The sequence below is a fragment of the Populus trichocarpa genome, chromosome 1, assembly GCF_000002775.5.
Source record: "Populus trichocarpa isolate Nisqually-1 chromosome 1, P.trichocarpa_v4.1, whole genome shotgun sequence".
Lineage (NCBI taxonomy): Eukaryota > Viridiplantae > Streptophyta > Magnoliopsida > Malpighiales > Salicaceae > Populus > Populus trichocarpa.
Genome location: NC_037285.2, coordinates 15,095,518 through 15,116,192, shown reverse-complemented (window position 1 = coordinate 15,116,192; position 20,675 = coordinate 15,095,518). Strand labels below are relative to the sequence as shown.

The following is a 20,675-nucleotide window of genomic DNA, read 5'->3' as shown; positions in this document are numbered from 1 at the left end:
CTCTTAATTTAATAAATATATTGTATATCTTGTTGACAACATAAAATCATAAGAGAGAAAGATAAGTTTTTTAATAATTATTATGTTTATTTTTATTAATAATATGATGCTATTATTGCATTGATAATACAGTTAAAAATACTAATCTAGGTATCGGAATCGGCCTGGCTCCGCCTTGCATCCCGGGGCAGGAATATTTTTAAAAAAGAAAAGCTACACGTAAACTTCTACTCCTATCGCCTTTGGAAATTGAAGAGCTTGATGGAAATGGCGAAAGTTATTGCAAAAAGGACTGTAAACCCAAGAATCACAGCTGCAACAACTCCAAGAAAATCATGTTTGAAATCCAAATAAATTGTCACGAATTGCTCCACTGTTTCACCAGTTTCAAGTCTATCCTTCATATCCCCAAACTGGGAGGCAACCAGTCCATACAGGGTCCAAAAGACTGGACATATCCAAGAGTACCATCTCCACCACAAAGGCATCCGCTGTTGCAGGCCAAGTAGAGGAACGAAACAAGAAAGCATATAAAGCCATGAAAATAAGAGACGTAACACTTCAAAGAAATGTGCAGAACAAGAACTTACAGATCGTGGGATTACGAATCCTGAAAATACATTCCAGATTCCATAAAATGCAGCAGAAATTACAGACGCAATTTGGTGATTTGGTGACACGGCCACGGCCATCATGCCATAGAAGGTGAAATACAGTAGCGTGAAGTACATGAAATACAGATACCAGAAGAACTTTGAGATGGTCCATCCGAATCCAATCATTGAATAGACTATAACACCATAAACTGCAGCTTGGACAAAAATATATGGAAGCTCAATGAGAACCTGCAAGGAGATCGAATATTGTAGATGGTTACATGGAGCTCTACATAATTACTATAGCCTGTAATATATCAAGAATTGATACCTGTGCAAAGGCATACGGCAAGGCAGAGTACATTCCAGCAGCTCTCTCTCTGTAAAAGACAGTTCGCTCAACTGCTACCACAGGCTGAACAGACGCGGCATTTTGGACACCAAGAAAGAGAACAGCGGTATACATTGAACCCATTGCATTAAAAAGATCTTGTCGCTTTGTTCTACAATTTTTTCATATGACATTTAAAGTCAGACAACATTAGAAGGCATATGGATACTATCCCAGTTTAAACTTCTATCTTGTTTTTATCACTGAGTGATGACTTACATTTTGGAGCCAATATCCCAAAACATTGTTCCAAAGATCAAGCCTATGACTGTTGTAGAGAGAAATCTGATAGCAGTGTATGGAGGGTTGCGCCAGTACGACCAGTGCTGTTTCCATAAGCAAGCCAAACACTGGGTGAAAAATGATCGCGAATATTGAGTAGAGAAATAGAGGTCCTTCGAACCAGGAGCAGGAGTGCTCAAATCCTTTATGAGAGCTCTGTTTCTCCTGAAACGTATGCCATGCATCAACAATGAATCCAGTATGAAGCTCCTCTCGATATCCTTTGATAAGCAAGTTACTCATCTCTTATTAAAACACATTGGAGTCGAACATGGAGTTTTTTTCTTGATTAACACGACAATACTAATAGGTAGTTCTATAAATAAACTTTACCTAAACAATTCTGAACTTCTATATATTTCAGCAAAATCAACCCCCAGAGCCAATTCTTCTGCTGTACTGGTCACTTCCAACATCCAAGTAGCCGGATTGTAACCATCTTTGATTTTGTTGACTCCTTCAATTCCCTTGATTTAAGCAATACAACATAGCCAGAAAACATGACTAAAGAGTTTGAAATTACATGGCTGCCAGATTTTGGTAGTCCAAAGTAGCATACCTCAAAATACTTGATCAGATGGCAAGAAAGTCGACCCAATGGCCCCACATATATCTCTTGTCCTCCTCTCTTCAGTAGAAACAACTGCAGTTCCATGTTAAAAACATCAAACGTGACATTAATAGATGAAGAACAATCCACGATCATCTCTAACTCTGATAATCAGCTTCATATTTTTCACCTCATCAAAAGCTTCAAATATGTCAATGCTTGGTTGATGGATGGTGCAGACAACTGTTCTTCCTGTGTCCACTGTGTTCCTAACTGTTCTCATAACAATAGCAGCTGCTCTTGCATCAAGCCCTGAAGTTGGTTCATCCATAAAAATAATTGAGGGGTTTGCCACTAGCTCAACTGCAATGGTTAGTCGCTTCCGTTGCTCAGTTGACAGACCATCTACACCAGGCAATCCAACTAAAGCTTGCCTCAATGGATTCAGTTCTACAAGCTCCATGACCTCCTCAACGAACATCTGCATCCAATAGGAATACACTGAAATTAAACTGGGTTGAATGATCTGGCATGTTCAGGGAATACTCTTGGACTTACAAAACTTGGAAAAAGCCTTTTAGTTCATAACTTCTGTTATGCATTAGATAATTCTCAAGTAGACTCGAACCACTCAAGAAAGAATAAGAGCTTATCATAACATGACTGTAGTTGAACCAAGCCCAGTTGAATAACGATACATTGTTAGTTCATGTAATTTATTAAGAGGTCTAAATTGCAACCGTCAAATAACTTAAAGAAAGACTGCCTGAAACATGAGTAGCAAATACCTACTTTTCTAGTTTCAATGTCTACTTCAGTGGGAAGACGAAGCCAAGCTGAGTAGAGCAAGGACTCATAGACAGTAATATGTGGTGAGTGGATGTCATTTTGCTCACAGTATCCAGATATTCTAGCAAATGTTTCTTGCTTCTTCGGATACCCAGAAATTGTGATGTTCCCCTCAATATATCCACCAGTTTTCCTACCAGCAAGAACATCCATCATTGTGGTTTTACCAGCACCACTGATGCCCATTAAAGCTGTGAGAACACCTGGCCTAAATGCGCCACTCACACCCTTCAACAGTACCAATTTATCTTCATGAACACCATGACTTTTCATTTCCTGCAGAGTCCAGTTCAAAATAAGTAGTCGTTCTTCTAGGTTGTATCAGATGGAAAGAGAATAATATACCATTTTTTTTCCCTTTTGGAACTTTGTTTTACCTGTGGCATGTCAACTGAGTACATAACTTTATCAAACGTTATAGAATGTGGTTCGAATGGAATAATGACCCCCCTTTGTTTGTTACATGTGAACCTTGATGACTTGCTTCTTCCAATTTCATCTATGCTCTCTGCATATTAGTTGAAATCACTGACCCTCAAGAGATATAGAATTAGATGATACAAATGAAGAAACAATCTGAACGAGCATTCCTACCTGCACTTGTGTGGAGGCTAGAGTTAATTCCAGGGTTCATTAAATGAATGGCTTCTCCTATTCTACCAACGTTGTTGCTTTGAGGTTCTTCTGATATACCAGCCTGTTGTGGCTTTCCTAATGCTGAAAATGTTGTTTACAGAAAATAAGAACATGATCATTGAATTCTGAAAAAGCACAAAGTTCAAAGAGGTAAGAAAGCATACGGTTGAGAAAAGCGAGAGCCAAAATGTACAAGAAGTTGTATAGTAGAGTGAATCCAAACAATGCTGCTACTGCTAACCAATACCAATATGCTTCTGTGAAGAACCCACGAGACTTCAGAACTTCAATTCCCAATGGCTCCGTTGAGTTTGGAAGAACCTTTGATATTAAAGTATTCTTGAGTTAGCTATCATAAAGGAGAAAGTACAGAATATAGAAATGTACTGTTCAAAGTTTACATGGTTCCAACTCTTTCCAAGAAACTCGTTCACGACAACTGCATTCTGCGCATACATCATGGGTGATGTCCAGAAGCCCCAAATCCACCATTTCTTTATGTCATCTGTTTACATTGAAAAAAAAGAGAGAACCATTCATTGTGGCCTTAGCTTTAATATAAATATCAATCTCGAAATTAGACTTATTACACTAATTATACCTCGTGACAAGACAAAGCCACCCAAAACAAACAGCAAGAGAAGTACAAATGACCCGAAGGTGTTAGCAACAACCATGTTCCTGCCAACAGCAGCAATGGTTCGGAATAATCCAGAAGCCATCTGATTTGTTAATAAGAGCACGAGGTAATGCTTAAACAACCTACAAAAATATAGAAAACAATCACCTTAGACATAACCTATCAAGGGACAACTTTTAATGAAGCATCTACCAAATTTACTGTATTTTTCAATTTTTATACCTTCCTACATTTGGATCAAATCCAATGACAAAATACGTAATGAAAACCATAATAGCAACTTCGATGAAAGTGATAGGGATTTTAAGGATCCATGTAGGAAGAGCATATATCCAAGCAGGAAAGAATAGAAGGTCCCTTTGCTTGTAGAACACAGGAAGCTTTGCAAGGGTCATGGAAATCTCAGCCATACCATTAAACATGATCACAACCACAATGAAGAACATAGCGCCCACATAAATTCCTCCATCGGTTACCGAGTCTCGGTGCATTTCAGTCCGTAGAAAGAGTGTCATCGCAATCACTGCGACTATTGTCAGCTAATAGAAGAAAAGTAGACAGTAAATCATATCGTATATGAAACTCATGAAAAAAAGACTAACAAAAGTTAATACCCACTTGAATGAACTTGAAGGCGTAGACGAATGAGTTCCTTTTCATGAGTAAGAATTCTCTTGAGAAAGAAGCTTTGCATAGCTCTCTCTTATTAACTCCGTATTTCTTGGTAGTCAAAGCAGCTGGGTGGTTCTTGCTCTTATCAAATGGAACTGCAAGCTCATTTCCAAGTCTCTTTCCTTCATGAAACGAATAGAATGCCTCGGCAAATTCTTTGACTGTGACAAATCTGTATGGCACATCTCGTCGTGCCCAATACTGCATCTGATCTTTCCTTGATGTCACCTGCATTGTTTTCATTATTCATGGAGATTAAATGCAACATAGCTCAAAATTACAAGTAGGTCCACTCATATAATATTGAGAGTGAGAGAGACAAGCCACTTGTATGCTTACTTCTTGCAAGAAGTCTGCCACACCTTTCCTTGCAGGACACTTGAAGCCCATATATTCAAAAAACCTGAGGACATGCTCACGAGGTCCCTGATACACTATCTCGCCATCTGAGAGAAGAATAATGTCATCAAAGAGATCATAAGTCTCTGGCGCTGGCTGGAGGAGAGAGATGAGAGCAGTTCCCTCAAGAATTTGGACATATTGCTTGATGGAGTTCACAATCTGGTACGTTGTTGAGCTATCCAATCCAGTAGATATCTCATCCATAAACAGTGCCTTTGCTGGTCCAACCAGCATCTCACCTATAATTTCAATGTTGAATTAACTCTAATTTTTGTGCAAAAGAAGATAGATATTCTTTGATTTTGAAAATTGATAAATAAAGTCTGTTACCTGTGGTAACACGCTTCTTTTGTCCTCCAGAAATACCCCGCAGCATTTCATCCCCGACCAATGTATCCGCGCAGACTTCCAGTCCTAAAACCTTTAAATTCAAGATCAAAGTTATTGGAGGATAACGCTCTGGTTCTTCAAGATCCTTTACAGTATTACCTTCAGAATGTAATCTATCACCACACTGTCCTCCTGACCTTCTGTCGCTGCAGCCTGCAATAACAGAAATCACAAACAATAAAAAGTAAGCAAAATACAAGCAATTTCTAATTCTGGCTTTGTAACTTTTTGTGATGAATCCTAGTTTAACTTACAAGAACTAATTTATAGTCAACTATAGAAATTATCAGTAAAAAGAGAACCCTTAATTCCCTTGGAAAGATTAAACACCAATGTACATAGAATATTGTTTCAACTTTCAGCCAACAGAGAGTACCAGTCTGTTTTCTTAGCTCTAAAACTAGAAAAACGGTTTTCTTAGATCTACGCACTGTAACAAGAAAATGGATACATTATTGTTCTTATTCCAAATAAGGCGTGCATGGTGTTTCTCCCCTCCTAAAAATTAATTTCACAAATGTGATGGCTTCCTCTCTCACCTTCATGAAGACATCAATATCAGGATCAGGTTTGATCCCCGCTTCTTTCTCCCTTCTCGATAATTCTGCTAACATATCTGCAAATTGTGAAAGTGAAAACTGTTCATGCTTAGATGATTTATAGATGACAAGACTGTTATGTAAAGAAAAGGTACTGGTTCATTAAGCTTACCATAACGGCTTCCAACCCCTTGGCATCTTGCAGAAAAGGCCAAGGTTTCCCTTACAGTCATTTCTCCTATATGCAGATCGTGTTGACTGATATAGGCAGCAGTTCTTTGCGGTACAAACTCATCCATTTCATGACCATTATAAGTCACCCTCCCTGAAAACTGCAGGAAGATTTAACTTCTCAAACTAAAGGCAGGATTGAAGACTGGATTAAAAAATCTCAAGAATTGACAACGCACAAAGATTTAAGTCACAATTATGCATCATCATCACCTTTAGAGCATGATCAAGCTTTCCAGCCAAAGCTAACAAAAGCGTTGTCTTTCCGGAACTTGGAGGGCCCAAAAGCAATGTCATTCTGTAGTAGATAACAAAAACATTAGATCAGAAAAAAGAAATGGAAACATCATAAGGTCTGAACAGTCAAATTCAGCACATGATCATTGTACCTCGATGGCTTGATGATACCGCTAACATCCTTAAGGATCCACATATGTTTCTTTCTACTAGAAAGAATATGGAGATAGTTCAAGACACCCTTTAAATAAAAATGAACTAATACATGTTAGAACAAGCTGGTACCAGAAATGAATGAAAGAACAAATTGCAATAATAACTAGTGGTCTATACGGGCTGGTTCTTACCTCCAGCATATTAACAGAGTAGTTAAAGAATGTAGGCAAAGCTCTACTTCCTACATAGGCTTCTGCTTCAACATTTAGATGCTCGAATCGAACTTCAATTGTGGGAACATGAATTCCAACTCTAAAATAACCAACAAACAAGTACTTCCATCATCTAAAAATTATCAGTAAGAGAGACAGTGCACATGGCTGCAAAAACTTCAAAAATCAGAACAGAGTTCCTCTGTATATCTGCTAATTAATCAACTGGCTATCTACTGAATAGTTAGAATCATTGGAGGTCATCACCCCATCTTTTCTTCAGAAATAAAAATCACTAGACATCAACTACCGTTTTACAGGTTTCTAATTACCAACTGGATTAGTTAAGTTACGGATTTCTAAATTTTTTAATTTTAATTTTTTGGCAACAAGAATGTTTCCATTTCTCAAGAAATGAAAGCGAAACCAGGAAAAAGAAAACTAAAAATGACACCAAATGTCCCAATGATTTATATGTCGTCTTGGCATGTAAGAAAATCAAAAGAAAAAACATAAATTTAATTACCTATCAATACGGTTGTTGTCTTGACATGTAAAAATCAAAAGAAAAAACATAAAACTAATTACCTATCAATACGGTTCTTGAGCTTTAACAAGAACTTCTCATTGTCCTCTTCTGCTACATTGACCAACCTCTCCACCAAATTCTTCCTTTCTTGGAACCCAAGATTCTGCACCTCCACTTCACTAGCAGCACCTGTGGACGTGGTTAATATACCTTTCCTCAAACGATCATAGGTTGGTAGTTTCTCTAATGCCGCCCATTTTAAAGCCTCTTCATCGTCGTCTTGTCCGTGAGAAGAAAGTGAAAAAACTTGATGATCTGCAGCTGCATTGTTACTAAATGTTCCTGAAGAGTTTCCTCTTCTTACACTGCTACCGGCTCTGTAAAGATAACCACTTTCCATTGACAAAGTCACAAAGAGAAGCTGTGATTTTTAATTTACGTTGTTCAATATATACTTTGAGAAGAAGTGGAAGAGGAGAAGGTGTTTAAGCTTTAAACAACTGTAGCTAAGCATAGGTGGTAGGGATGAGGGAGTCGAGTACTACTACATCATTTCCCTGTTTATAAAGCCTTCAGATACTGAAAAATAAAATTAGAATTTTCTCAGTATGATTTGTTTGGATTGACATGACGAGGAACAAAACGATAAAGAGAAGTTAATGCTGTGCTGTAAGATGTTGAAAAAGGCAATCATCTAAAACTTTCCTATTGTGAATGCAAGAATTGAGAGGGGAAACACCTACCTTTTTTCATAAATACATGCCCCTTACACTATTCTAATGAATATGTCTCGCTACCAAAAATATAATAATAATAATAATAATAATAACAATTTTATTTTAACAAAACACTAAACGAGATAGTCCTTTCATGTTTATTGTCTCAAAAAAAATTATTTATTTCGGTAATATTTTTTAAATTTTTATGTTTACTTTTCAACATTTTATTTATTAAAAATTAAACTCCATTATTTATTTTAGTTCTTTTTATATTAGATTATTCTAACCCAATAATTTAGGTTAAGAATTTAGCAAGTTAATTTGGTTTATTTTTCCATCTTTCAATATTTAATTTGTTATGAATTGACTTTCATGATTTGTTTTAATTTACTTTTTATGAAGATATACAATCCCCATGATCCAGGTCACGAGTTTGGTGGGTTAATCCAATTAACTCAGGGGTTTTTTTTTTATTTCATCCTTTAATATTTTATTGATTGGGAATTAAGTTTTCTGATTTATTTTGGTTTGTTTTCTATGAGATTATTTTGGTATCATGCCCCAAGTTACAGGTTTGGTAGGTTAACCTAAGTTTACTAGGGTCATTTTTTTTAATTATTGTTTTTTAAAAAACATCACTTTCATCCTCCGACATTGGGTTAGGTAGGAATTGTGCTTTGTAATTGTTTTTGGTTTTATAGGGTTATTATAGTCTCATAACCTAAGTCACGAGTTTTGTAGGTTAACCTCGGTTAACTTAGGTTTTTTTTTTCTATAAGGTTATTTTAATCTCATGACCCATGTTATGAATTTTGCAAGTTGACTATGATCATTTTATTTTTTGTTTTTTTTTTAATTAATTTTTTTTTAATTTCTTCTTTCAACATTGGGTTGATTGATAATTGAGTTTCATAATTTGTTTTGATTTGCATGAGATTATTTCAATCTCATTACTTGGGGTACAGATTTGATAAATTAACATGAGTTTACTCAGATCTTTTTTTCAATTACTTCCTTCAACATTGGATTAATTAGGAATTATGCTTTATAATTTGTTTCAATTTTTTTTTTTTTGTGAGGTTATCATAATCTCATGACTATGGCTAAAGATTCGATAGGTTAAACCCAGGTCGATCCAATACATTTTTACTGATCGTCCAGGTTATATTTTAACATGTCAAGTCGACTGGGTCACATCATATTAACTTCATCATAGTTTAATTTTTTTTCTTCAAGAAAAAAACATTAGCAATGCCTTAATAATTTTTTACGTTTAAAAGAAAATTAATTTGATCCATAGCATAACGCAGACCAATAATATAGTAATAATACTAATACAATTCAGTTGACATTTGATGGGTGTTTTTCTTTTTTAGCATAGTTTGAAAAATGTTTTAACAAACTAACACTGATCAAAAAAATTGAAAATAACACAGTTTGATAAAAATTATAATTTCAAGAGAGAGGGAAAAAAAAGAAAAAATAAGATCTTGAAGTCGCATCAAAGCTTCAATAATAACATCTCTAATATCATTGGAAAGAGTTCAACGAAATGAATTCATAAATATCAAGGCCACTAACAGTGACTAGCTTAAGCCACACATGTCATCCAAGGATGAGTCCACTCGCAACCTTTGAACAAAGAATGTGCCACATGTTAGCCACCTTTTATGGCCTTCCTTCATGTTCGTGAATTTATCTTGTCGAGCTCTTTCTAATACTATCAAATATATCATTATTAGAGTTTTAGTATGACTCCAAGGATTATTATTTTTATTTATTTTCTCTTTTATCTCTCATCTAATTAAAAAAACCACACTTGGAGTGTGATTTTTTATCAAAATTCGCTATTTTTCAAAAATAAAATTATCTTTTCAATGTTTTTAAAAAAATGTGCTATCAGATCAAAGATGAGGGATATTGGATACTCTTAACTGACATTGAGTCAAGATGGAAATAATGAATTCATTTATTTATTTATTTATTTATAATTGAGGACAATTGCAACTCCCTAATGTACACGTATCCCGTTGGTCATGCACAGAACATCTAAATTCACCTCAAGATAAGGCAAAAAATTAACAGAAAAAATACATTGGTATTCTTCTAATTAATGAGTAGATAATGCAATATACATAAACAGTTGAGAAGAAAAATTTGTTCAATAATCCATCTCTCTTTTAGTCGCATTCGGTTTGTTGGAGGTTGAATCAATGCATTTTGTTGTCTTTACAACATAAAGGAATTGTAAGGGCCCAGAAAAAGTAAACCAGCAATTCTCTTTACAATTTCAGAAAATAAGAAAATAATTCTTCTCCATGAAAGAAGAATTTATCGTTGAAGTTAGCGGTAGATAGCAGTTATTTTTTAAAATTGTTTTTTTATTAGGAAATGTAATAAAATAATATATTTTTTTTATTTTTTAAAATTTATTTTTGATATGAGCAACGATTCAAAAATATTAAAGAAAATTAAAGAAAAAAATTTTAAAATCTTTGAGAAGCATCGTTGGGTCACAAAAACAAACGGGCTCTCAATTGATGAAGTCGTAAGAAAACTTCATAAAAATATATTTTTCTTGGCTACTGAGTTTTTAGATTCGTTTCAATCTACAAAACAAGTTTATTGTGAAAATAAAATACACTCCAATACTTAAATTAATATTTAAGTTTGTTTGATAAAGTTACATGCATCTAGAAAATTAAGATGATAAAATATATGTGTTTTGTGTGCATAGAAGAGATACTGAATATAGAGTTGTTCGAATCAATTTTTTTTTTTTAATTTAGAAATATATATAGTCTTGAAAAATATTCTAAGATTAATGTAGAATTAATTAATTTCTAACACAAATCCTATATTAAGATCATTATGAATCGTATTAATTAACAAGAGATTTGACATTTTTTAAGGGTTTAGTTTTGTCTTTGAAGAAATTAATAAAAGTGTGAGTGTGACATTTGACAATGAAAATCCTATATCGAAGTGGTTCATCCTTTGCCACACCCCAACAACTAAATTAATAGCCATTAAATGGCCGGCCCGTCACTCTTCGAGCTACACTAGTTTATAGTATTTATTTGAGAATGGTTGAAATTGGATATGCTGTCCAGTGGGCCGAAAAACTTTTTTAATATAAATGGTGGGGTGAAATAAAAAAAATTATTGAGAGCTAATCCAATAAAATTTAAAAAAAAATTAAAAAAAAGAATTAAACTGAAAAAATAACAAACAAAAAAAGTTATAAAAAAAGAATAAAAAATAAGCAACATCAATTTAGAAAAAGAGAAAAAAAATAGGTCAAACCTTTTAAACCTGATATAATATCTAAAAATCGCATCCCGTGAAAGTTTTTACCTGGATTCAATGAAGAAGCATAATTCTCAATCAATTTAATGTTGGAGGATGAGATCGGTAGAAAAGTATTAAAAAAAAAACCTTCAAAAGCAACAAAATAAACAAGGATAGAATTTGATAGGAAAAACTCAAGGAGGATACAATTTAATGAAAAAATAATAAAAAATAATTTCAACTAAAATAAATATCAATTAAAAGAATAAGGATCAAATTTTAAAGAATAAGGATCAAATTTTAAAGATTAAAAAAAAATCATAGGGGGTAAAATTGAAAATATTTGTAAGAAAAAATCAAGTAAACCCAGACAAACATCTTAAATATGGTCAAATCTCAAAAAGCTCGCAACACATGAAACCCTGAATCCGAGTCCTATCAAAAAAATTTATTATAAGTCAATTCAAAAATATAAATTTAAAAAATTTGTCAAAGAAAAAAATATAACAAATAAAGCCTTAAGTGAACCCAGCGGCCAACCCAAATCAACAAATCAAACACATGACCTATGACATAAAATTGGGATGTTCTTATAAATAGGAAAGCCAAAAAAAACACTAGCAAAAAAATAATTTAAAAATGCTTTTAAAAAAGACAGAAATTAACTCGAGTTAATCCTTTAGATCTATTACTCAGATCATGAGACTGGGTGACCCCATTAAAAACAAACCTGAAAAACAATGAAACAAGATTCATAATCAAACAAACATTGAGGGATGAAATTGAGTGGAAAAAAAGCAATTAAAAGAATCGGAACTAAATTCAATATAACAATTAAATGAAATTAAATGTCTACGGAAAAATCAAATGAAATTAAATGTTCAGGGATGGAATTGTACAAAACAAATCCATTAAGAAAATGATTTAAAAAATTGGAATTAAAAGAATTAGGACCAAATTTGACATAAAAATTAAATAAAAATAAATTCCTAGGGGTGGAATTGAAAAAAAAAAACAAATCAATCAAGAAAATAATTCAAAACAAAACAAATAGAAATTAAAAGGATGAGGACCAAATTTGAAAACAAATTAAAAAAATCAAATTATCAGGGGGGTGAAATCAAAAATAAAATCCAATAAGAAACAATTAATGTAAATAAAACAATTTCAAATAAGAGAAGAGTGATTGAATCAAAAAAAAATTGAAAGGCTGGTATGAATTTTTGCATGGTCAACATGCAATCCAAGAAAGAAAGAGAATGAAAATAAAGAATTAAAGAAAAAAAGCAATTTCATGTCAAACCACGTCGAACCACCATACACGCGCCACTTATAGAGGAAGAAGAATCCAAGATGAATCAAATTATGTGGCAGAATCATGGTTACAACCATCAAAGCTAGCCACGCACGCCACTAAAAGGTGGCGTACTGGTTGACGCGTTGCACTCGTTAACAGCTTTTTCAGGGTTTTTTTGTGCAAAACCTGAAAATGCTCTTAGAACTAAACAATATTAACAAACAAAACATGATGAAATTACAACAAAATCCTTGAAGTCAAGGCTAAAAAATTCTAATTGTAAAGGTAATGTGGTAATTCAATTGTTCTATAAATTTTGAAAATATGAAAACGCCCTTGTGCAAAAGGCATTGTATTATTTTATTAAAAGGTTACATTAGCAATTTTATTATGCATTTAAAAGTTCAATTACTAAAATAACCCCGTACAATTCTAAAAGGACATTTATGTTATGGTGAAAAGACCATCCTACCCCAAAACTAAAACAAAAAATAAAAAAATCAAGGGATAAAAAAACCATAACACTATTGTAATAAATAGTATTATGTGTCTGGTACATAGTAAAACCTCTAAGAAAATTAGTGTTATGGATAATTTTCCCTGGCTAATATATGTATCTTAAGATTTGGAAAAATAAAAATAAATTAAGTATGCTTGTAAATCTATATCTTTAGTCGAAGTTTATGCAATAAATATCATTGATGCATTGAAGTGTAAAATCAATCTTATAGCAGCAAAAATTCAAATATTTTTTAATAGAACTTCACTGATTTAATTATAAATTAAAATCTCTCACATATTCTTCTCTCCTTTTCTTTTCTGAGGACTTTCCTTGTAATGTCCAAATTAACCACTCATCCATGTTTTTTTTTTATATATATATATAACCACTGATTAAGCATGCTATCTTGTTTTTTCTAAAATGAAATATATCTTATTTAGATTTTTCTCTTCATGCGTCTTCAAGAAGTAGAATATTTTTACTCTACATTTGGCATTTTTACTAATTAATAATTATGGCAGTAAAACTGAAGGAAAGTATGGTCGCGTGAAACTCCAAAATTAACCTTTACCAGCACCAAAAGAAAATTCATCAATAAAAGTCCAATGGTAAGAAAGAAATTAGAGACTGGGAATATTGTGAAGCTTCTTCCACTTTGAGCTGTTCTCGCTTCTCAACATAACACAATTCTGCTTCCGGAAAAATAGAATTATTTCAATAAAATATTTTTATTATTATTTTAATGTGTTGATGTTAAAAATAATTTTTTAAAAAATATATTATATTCATATATTTCCGAGTAAAAATTATTTTAAAAATAATTAATATTATTATCATTTAAAATAATAGATGAAAAAGAAATAACTTATCATATTACAAATCATTATGTGAAAAGACCAATCCAAATAACTTGTTTATTATTTTTTGAATTCTCATCCTATAACTTTGAAGGCTTAAATTTCTTTCATGTTGGTTTAAACTTTAAATAAAAAAAATAGTTTGAATTGATTGATGTGTGCGAGTTAATGACTTTCAAATTCCAACACCTGATTTAACTGTTACTGCTCTTTCTTAAAGTGTGGAATTAATGAGCATACCAGTTTTATTTGAAAGCATGGTTGTATTTTTTTAAAAAAATATTTTTTATTTAAAAATATATTAAAATAATATATTTTTTATTTTTTAAAAAATATTTTTAAAATTAACACATCAAAATAATTTAAAATCATTAAAAAATATTAATTTAAAATTAAAAAAAAATTAAAATTTTCTTAAAAGCATTTCTCAAGAGAAAAACAAAAATCCCGAATTCTCATACCAGAATTCGAAGACTGACACGACCAACGTACCAATCAAAGATTTTTCATGGAAATTGTCTTCCTATCTCCAATTTTACATTTAACATTGCTGTGAAATAATGTTATTAAATTTAATCCGTACCGAGCAAGTTGGTTGAATCAAAGACTTGATGGTGGGCCACTCAATAGGCTCAGATTGATGACTGATATTAAATACGCAAAGAATTTGGTGAAATTTTGTTATTGTTTGGAATTTGTTTTTTTAAATGATTTTTAATATATATATATATATATATATATATATATATATAATTCAAGATAAAAACTTACTAAAACTCTTGAAATTATAATCATTTAGATGGTGACCTAGTGATAAGAGTTTGGGATCAAAAAATTTATTTTCTTTATGGTATCAGGTTCAAGCCCTGTAGTTGCTCATATAATGACCATTGAAGGCTTACATAGTCGTTAACTTCATGGCCCGTGGAATTAGTCGAGATACACGCTAACTGGCCCGGACACCCACGTTAAAAAAAAAAAAAAACTCTTGACAGTATGGAAACAGAGACTGACTATTCTGATATCTCATAAACTAGCAGGAAAGCCAAAAACGAGTAACCATTTGACACAAAGAAAACAAAGTTCAATACAACATAAATCAAAACAGAACAAGGCTCTGGTCACATGATGATAAGCCTTGAATAACAGCAGCTACTGTTGATGAAGTTTATAGAAACTCTCTGTTAGTTATCTATGAAAGGCTTTAGCATATTATTCTTCTTCTTCATGTTCTGTCTCCAATTTGGTATTTCCATTGACACCAGAAGCAAGTTCAGCCTCAACTGACTTTGAAGGCAACCTCTCATAGGCTCTGGACCCCAAAGGAAGTAGCCTTCGCCGCCCAATAGTGAGAGTTTGGCTTAGCTTCTCATAATTCCACTTCTGCTGAATATAGACTGCAACTGCAAGAAAAATCGCAGTGGCAGGTATGGCAACATCCCCAAACTTGGAGTAGAAATCCATATTCGGGTTCACAAACTCATATTTCTCGGCAAAGTAAGGATTGCGAACAGGCGACTCTATGTAATCATAGAAATGAGGGAGAAGTCTGACAACTGTGATCCCAATAAAGTAAAGTTTCCTCAGTGGCTTGCAATTGATTTGCCAAATAATATTACCTATTACTTGTGGAAGCAAGAAGAAATCCTGAGCAAGACCCACATACTCCTCTAGTTTGGTTTCCCATTCCCGGATCGTGTGGGAACGGCCTGATGAATCAAGGTATTCCACCATTTGAACAGATATCTGGCTGGTTTTTGCAGAATGAATGATGAGCACAATTACATACCCAATCACATGTATGGTCGAGGTAGTCAGAAATACCCATTTCTCACTTGGGACGCGATGTGGTTCACGGGGGCTTCTTGAAAGTAATCTGATACGAGATTTCCACACCTTCTGACAAAGCCTTAGAGTTACAAGAAATGCAACCATAACAAGAAGTTTCACCACGTAATCAATCACATTGAGCCACTGATTCTTCTCAAGATAATAAGATGAACTTTCATAAGATTCCGATGACTTCCTCTTAAAGAGAGCTTCTGCACCAGTGATTAGCGGAAGGCTATATCCAAGAGCTTGGACACCAAGCATAACCAGAGACATGAACGGAACAGAATCCACTTCATGATTGATGTAGAATAGTTGGCTTGAAATACAAGCAATTGCAAATGAAAGAGTCAAAATCCGGAGGATCCCCTCAACCCCCCTGCGAGATAGAATGTCTTCCCTCTGCCTCCTATACATAATAGGACGAGTTTGGAGCTTAACCGTGCTAAAATAGAGGGGATCATCTTCACCCCGTTGGCTTGAAATGGAAATCCTAGCTGTTGGGTTGACCAGCCACCGAGCTGTAGTAGGTGGATAAGACACCATTGCTTCAATTAAACAATCCAAACCCGCCTCAAGATCATTGCTTTCAAATAAGATATTCCATGAGGCCCGGACATCCCTGCAACCAGCTAGATACATCTTCCCAACAAGAGGATCATACAGGCCTTCCAGAAAAAGCACAGAAAAATTGCTATAAGCTTCTCCATCAAGTGTAATCTGAGCTGATACATTCATAAGAAGTTGTTTTTGGGTATACTGAGATTCATTATCGTAAAGAGTTTCCTCATCTCCGAACGAAACATTCCAGAATCGCCCAAACATGGGGCCAAGAGAGAGAATTTCAATCTGAAAATGAGTTCGTTTTTTTGGCTGTGAACGAGGGAGTGGATCAGGAAAGGCAGACCTATGGAGGGTAAGATCCTCTGCAAGAAGAGAAAGACCAGTTCTTAATGTCTCTGTGTCCTCTACTTTCGGGAAATGCAGCAATGATTTTTTTACAACAGTCTGAAAACTGAAGGGCTCATTTTTTTCCAGGATAACACCAGCTTGTTCTATTTTTGAGTAACTGTAAAATGGATGGGAATTCCTAAAATAATTCCACAACTCTGTCGGCTGCACTAGTTTTTCGAATGATAAAGGGAAGTATGAGTCATTAATTCTACTGGTGCTGGAGAAACTCCCAAAAATTATGCTCCGTTGCTTTATGGAAAATGACAAAGGAATGTACAAACAGATTCGTGAATCACAGGTACTTCCATCTGAGTCAACTAATCCAAGGCAACCGACCATGCAAAGCTGCCCGGTCGAAGATTTCCAGATTCCCTCAGCCACAACAGTCATGTTGCTCAGCCCGGATCTCATTGCCACAGCATACTGATTCTCTAGTGGAGGAATGGCTCGAAAGACAGCAGCAACTCTTGCAGAACTTGCATTTCCTGGAGCAGCTTTTTGCTCACATATAACATTCTGCATAGCAAGCTTGACGCCTTTAAAGCTCCCATCTGTGGCCTTGATCTCCTTGTCTGAAACAAATGGACCCAATTTACTGCAATAAGCATCTGTACCACTGCATCTCCAATTTGGCACAATGGTGAAAGGCCCAGCTCCTTCTCCAGTAATCATCCCCAGAATTTCACAAAATCCAGTTCCTTTATAGATATCAATGCCACCATTCACAAAGCTATCATTATATGGGTATGGAGCACACGATTTGGAAACCAAGCTTTCAGAGCCAAACTCGTATTTCACTGACTGCCCCAGTTGAGACAAAATGCGAACTTCATCAAAGTACTTAAGATTTGACTTGGAGTTTAAACTCTTCATCTCCCCCTGGATCACTCTACTTGTCAATGTAAAACTCATTGGATAACGAAGAACAAGCAGAATCTGATCATCTTGCAGAAGAGGTGGCTGGTTAAAATTAGCTTTTGCCCATTCCCATGGATTGCTCGAGTCGGACTCTCTGGAAGGCAACATGGTGCTCCCCAACAAACACATCACTCTTTCACCCCCATTGTTCTTAGACTCTGTATATATCCCTTGAAATGAAATGGAAAGCTGTGTGTGACCAGACCATATCTGAAAGTGAGGGCTACCATCATATGGTTTGTCCCTGAATGAATCTAGGGTAGTGCCCATAACCAAGAACCCATTCACACTAACTGATTTTTTCGATCGATGGGAACGATCAACATCCATGATCCAGAAAGAAGCTAAGTTCAGTGGGGTCTTGAAATCAGAAAAATTACTTTTTTGAATGCCTGGATCAATATATGGCAGTAGTGGGGATTGACCCACCTCCTGCCTCCAATCCCCGTTAACGAAATAAAGATCTTCAATATTATACACTCTATCAACTTCATGTTTCAAATCAGAAGCAGAAGCTAGAAAAGGAGCACAATGTTTCTTCACTTCATCAATTCTATCATAATTATAGTTCACAGTAGATTCACTAGTTGCAGACTCAAACACAACAGTTGAAGCTGTGGTGTATGAATTTGTGAAACCAAATATCAGCGGCAACCAACAGAAACTCCAAACAAGAACAACAACATATGCAGTATTCTTCATGATCACAACTCTTCTGGTAAACCCAACTACACAATTGGGTCAAAGCACAGAACTTGAATATCCCTGATGCTCAAAACACAAAAATAGTAGGAGTAAATAAAAATAGCAGTTTTGGCACACCAACCCACAAAGCTTCAATATTATACTACATAGCTCAGCAAAAAAAAAGAAAAAAAAAAGAAGGTTTGGAGATACAACGAAACATCAAAAGCAACAAGAGGAATGCAGGTATACGATTTCAAGTTTATTTTTGGTGAAAAAAAGAAAAAAAAAAACTGTCTGGATCACTGAATCTGATTGTTGAAGGAAATTACTGACCTGAATGCAAGGATTAAGATTTGGTTCGCGGCCTTTTCTTGCAAAGGTAAGTATAAATGTCTACTTAAGCTGAATCCCAGTTGTTGGTGAAAGAAACAGGATCTTGATTTCTCGAGGTCGAGGGAAAGAGAAAAGTGAAGTTGAAGTCAAGTTAAAGCAGCACTATGGGTCGTGGTGGTTTTTGGTGGAAAGTCAATCGATGGTTAATATTTTTTGTCTTAACAATTTGTTGAGATATATAATTAATATTTCCACCCTTCCAATACCTTGTATCGCTTTTTAATTTTTTTTAAATATATTAAAATAATAATATTTTATTTTTTAAAATTTATTTTTTATATCAATTCATCAAAACAATTAATAACATAAAAAATTAATTTAAAATTTTAAAAAATATAATTATACTGCAATGTTAAACAAAACTTGAAAATAATACAAAGAAATTAAGTTTATATTAGGAAAAATTTAATAATGGAAAAATATAAATATAAATATAATAAATGGAGATAAAGTGCGAGATATTAAGGGAAAAAATGGAGATATAATTAAAGGGAAAAAAAGAGAGTTAAAACTGTGAACTACCTTGAAAGGATCCAGCTAACACTTGAAAATAACACCTTAGGACCCAACATGGTGACAACATTGGACTCGGACCATAGCTAAATTACAATTATCCAAGAACGTACCCATTCAATTAAATATCAATTGTGTTGGTTTTTTTTTTTTTTTGCATTAATTACTGTTTAGGCAGTAGAGTTTGTTTAGGAAATGGAGTTATTATCGTTAATTTGACCTTTGTCACTGTTTCCTTCTCTGGCTGGTTGCTGTGGAGGCAATGGCAGTTATCAACAATTTCATAAAAAAAGAAAAGTTTCTCTAGGTTTTTTTTTTTTTGTATACTTTAGTTTTCTCAAATATAAAGAACTGATAATTAATATAAAGTTTAGTCAATAATTTTGATGTTATATTTAAGTTTAAATTTTAATAATTATGTAATAGACACAACATTCTTAATTATGAAAACGCATCTAGATTTGTGGCCTAGCGGTCCTGGCAGGGAATTCCTTGCCTTTGCACCCTATATTCGAATTTTGGTGTGCACGCCTATCACCCCCGCGGTGCCTTACCTGTCTACTGGGCTTGCAGGGTGTTCAGTGGATCCGGGGATTAGTCATGGTGCGTGTAAGCTGACTCGGACACCCCGGGTTATAAAAAAAAAAAATATGTGGAAACATTATGTTTAATTACATAAAGTTAATGGCATTAATTATAATTAATCATGAAAATGTAATGATTCAACCCACAAGATAATTATTATATTTAAATGATTAATTAGGATGCCATGGAAATACCTAGTTGTATACAAGTCTAAAAAATTATTTTAAAAATAAAATGATAATCCTATTAATACAAAGTAATTTAAATCGCTTGAGTGTTATAATCCAAAGATTATAATGACATGTTGATTTATTTTTTTGGATTAACTTACATGGATAAATATTTATATTTGGCTTCATTACATGTTTTATTTAATAAGTTTGGTTGTTTATTTGTAATTGTTCAAACTTTATCTATTTTAAATTTGGATTCCTCTAGTTTTGCTTCCTTAAATGGTGACAACTACATTGATTGGAAGGAGAAAGTTCTCCTTACATTAGGGGATTTAGCATTTCGAGTGGATAAGCCTTTGAAGCCCATGAATCAAGCATTCATGATTAGAAAATATTACAAAATATCATATGATCTTTGGAAGCCATCTAATCGCTTGAGTTTAATGTTTATTAAGTCTCATATTAAAAGGTGTTTGTGGATCCATACTTGATTATATTAAAGTGAAAGATACCTCAAAGCTATTCGAGATCAGTTTAAAACTTTTGACAAGGTATTATTAGTAACTACTTTAATGATTAAAATATATTTTATAAAATTTAATGGCATGAAAATAAAAATATTTCCTTAAAATAATTCTAAGAAT

The 20,675-nt window shown here is 33.7% G+C and overlaps 2 protein-coding genes across 3 annotated transcripts; both read right to left on the bottom strand.

Moving 5' to 3' along the window:
* Nucleotides 1-49: 49 nt before the first annotated feature.
* Nucleotides 50-7,891, bottom strand: LOC7486625 (pleiotropic drug resistance protein 1). Of its 2 annotated transcripts, XM_002298087.4 has the most exons (24): nucleotides 7,372-7,885; nucleotides 6,763-6,883; nucleotides 6,568-6,656; nucleotides 6,392-6,476; nucleotides 6,120-6,279; nucleotides 5,948-6,024; nucleotides 5,508-5,561; nucleotides 5,349-5,439; nucleotides 4,956-5,257; nucleotides 4,563-4,844; nucleotides 4,167-4,483; nucleotides 3,906-4,066; nucleotides 3,706-3,809; nucleotides 3,469-3,625; nucleotides 3,263-3,385; nucleotides 3,046-3,176; nucleotides 2,612-2,944; nucleotides 2,010-2,300; nucleotides 1,829-1,912; nucleotides 1,603-1,736; nucleotides 1,207-1,434; nucleotides 928-1,099; nucleotides 591-845; nucleotides 50-491 (listed from the first exon to the last, which is right to left on the bottom strand). In XM_002298087.4, exons 1-24 carry the CDS (start codon nucleotides 7,710-7,712, stop codon nucleotides 234-236), a joined length of 4,350 nt encoding a protein of 1,449 aa, XP_002298123.2. In that variant the 5' UTR covers nucleotides 7,713-7,885; the 3' UTR covers nucleotides 50-233. The 2 variants fall into 2 exon arrangements, with proteins under 2 accessions (XP_002298123.2, XP_024464746.1); XM_024608978.2 differs by lacking the exons at nucleotides 50-491; nucleotides 591-845; nucleotides 928-1,099 and having other exon boundaries at nucleotides 1,342-1,490; nucleotides 7,372-7,891.
* A 7,084-nt stretch (nucleotides 7,892-14,975) lies between these two features.
* Nucleotides 14,976-18,898, bottom strand: LOC7490974 (uncharacterized). The gene is made up of 2 exons (XM_002298086.4): nucleotides 18,701-18,898; nucleotides 14,976-18,445 (listed from the first exon to the last, which is right to left on the bottom strand). The coding sequence occupies exon 2, from the start codon at nucleotides 18,380-18,382 to the stop codon at nucleotides 15,191-15,193; it is 3,192 nt and encodes a 1,063-aa protein (XP_002298122.1). The 5' UTR covers nucleotides 18,383-18,445; nucleotides 18,701-18,898; the 3' UTR covers nucleotides 14,976-15,190.
* Between the last annotated feature and the right edge of the window lie 1,777 nt (nucleotides 18,899-20,675).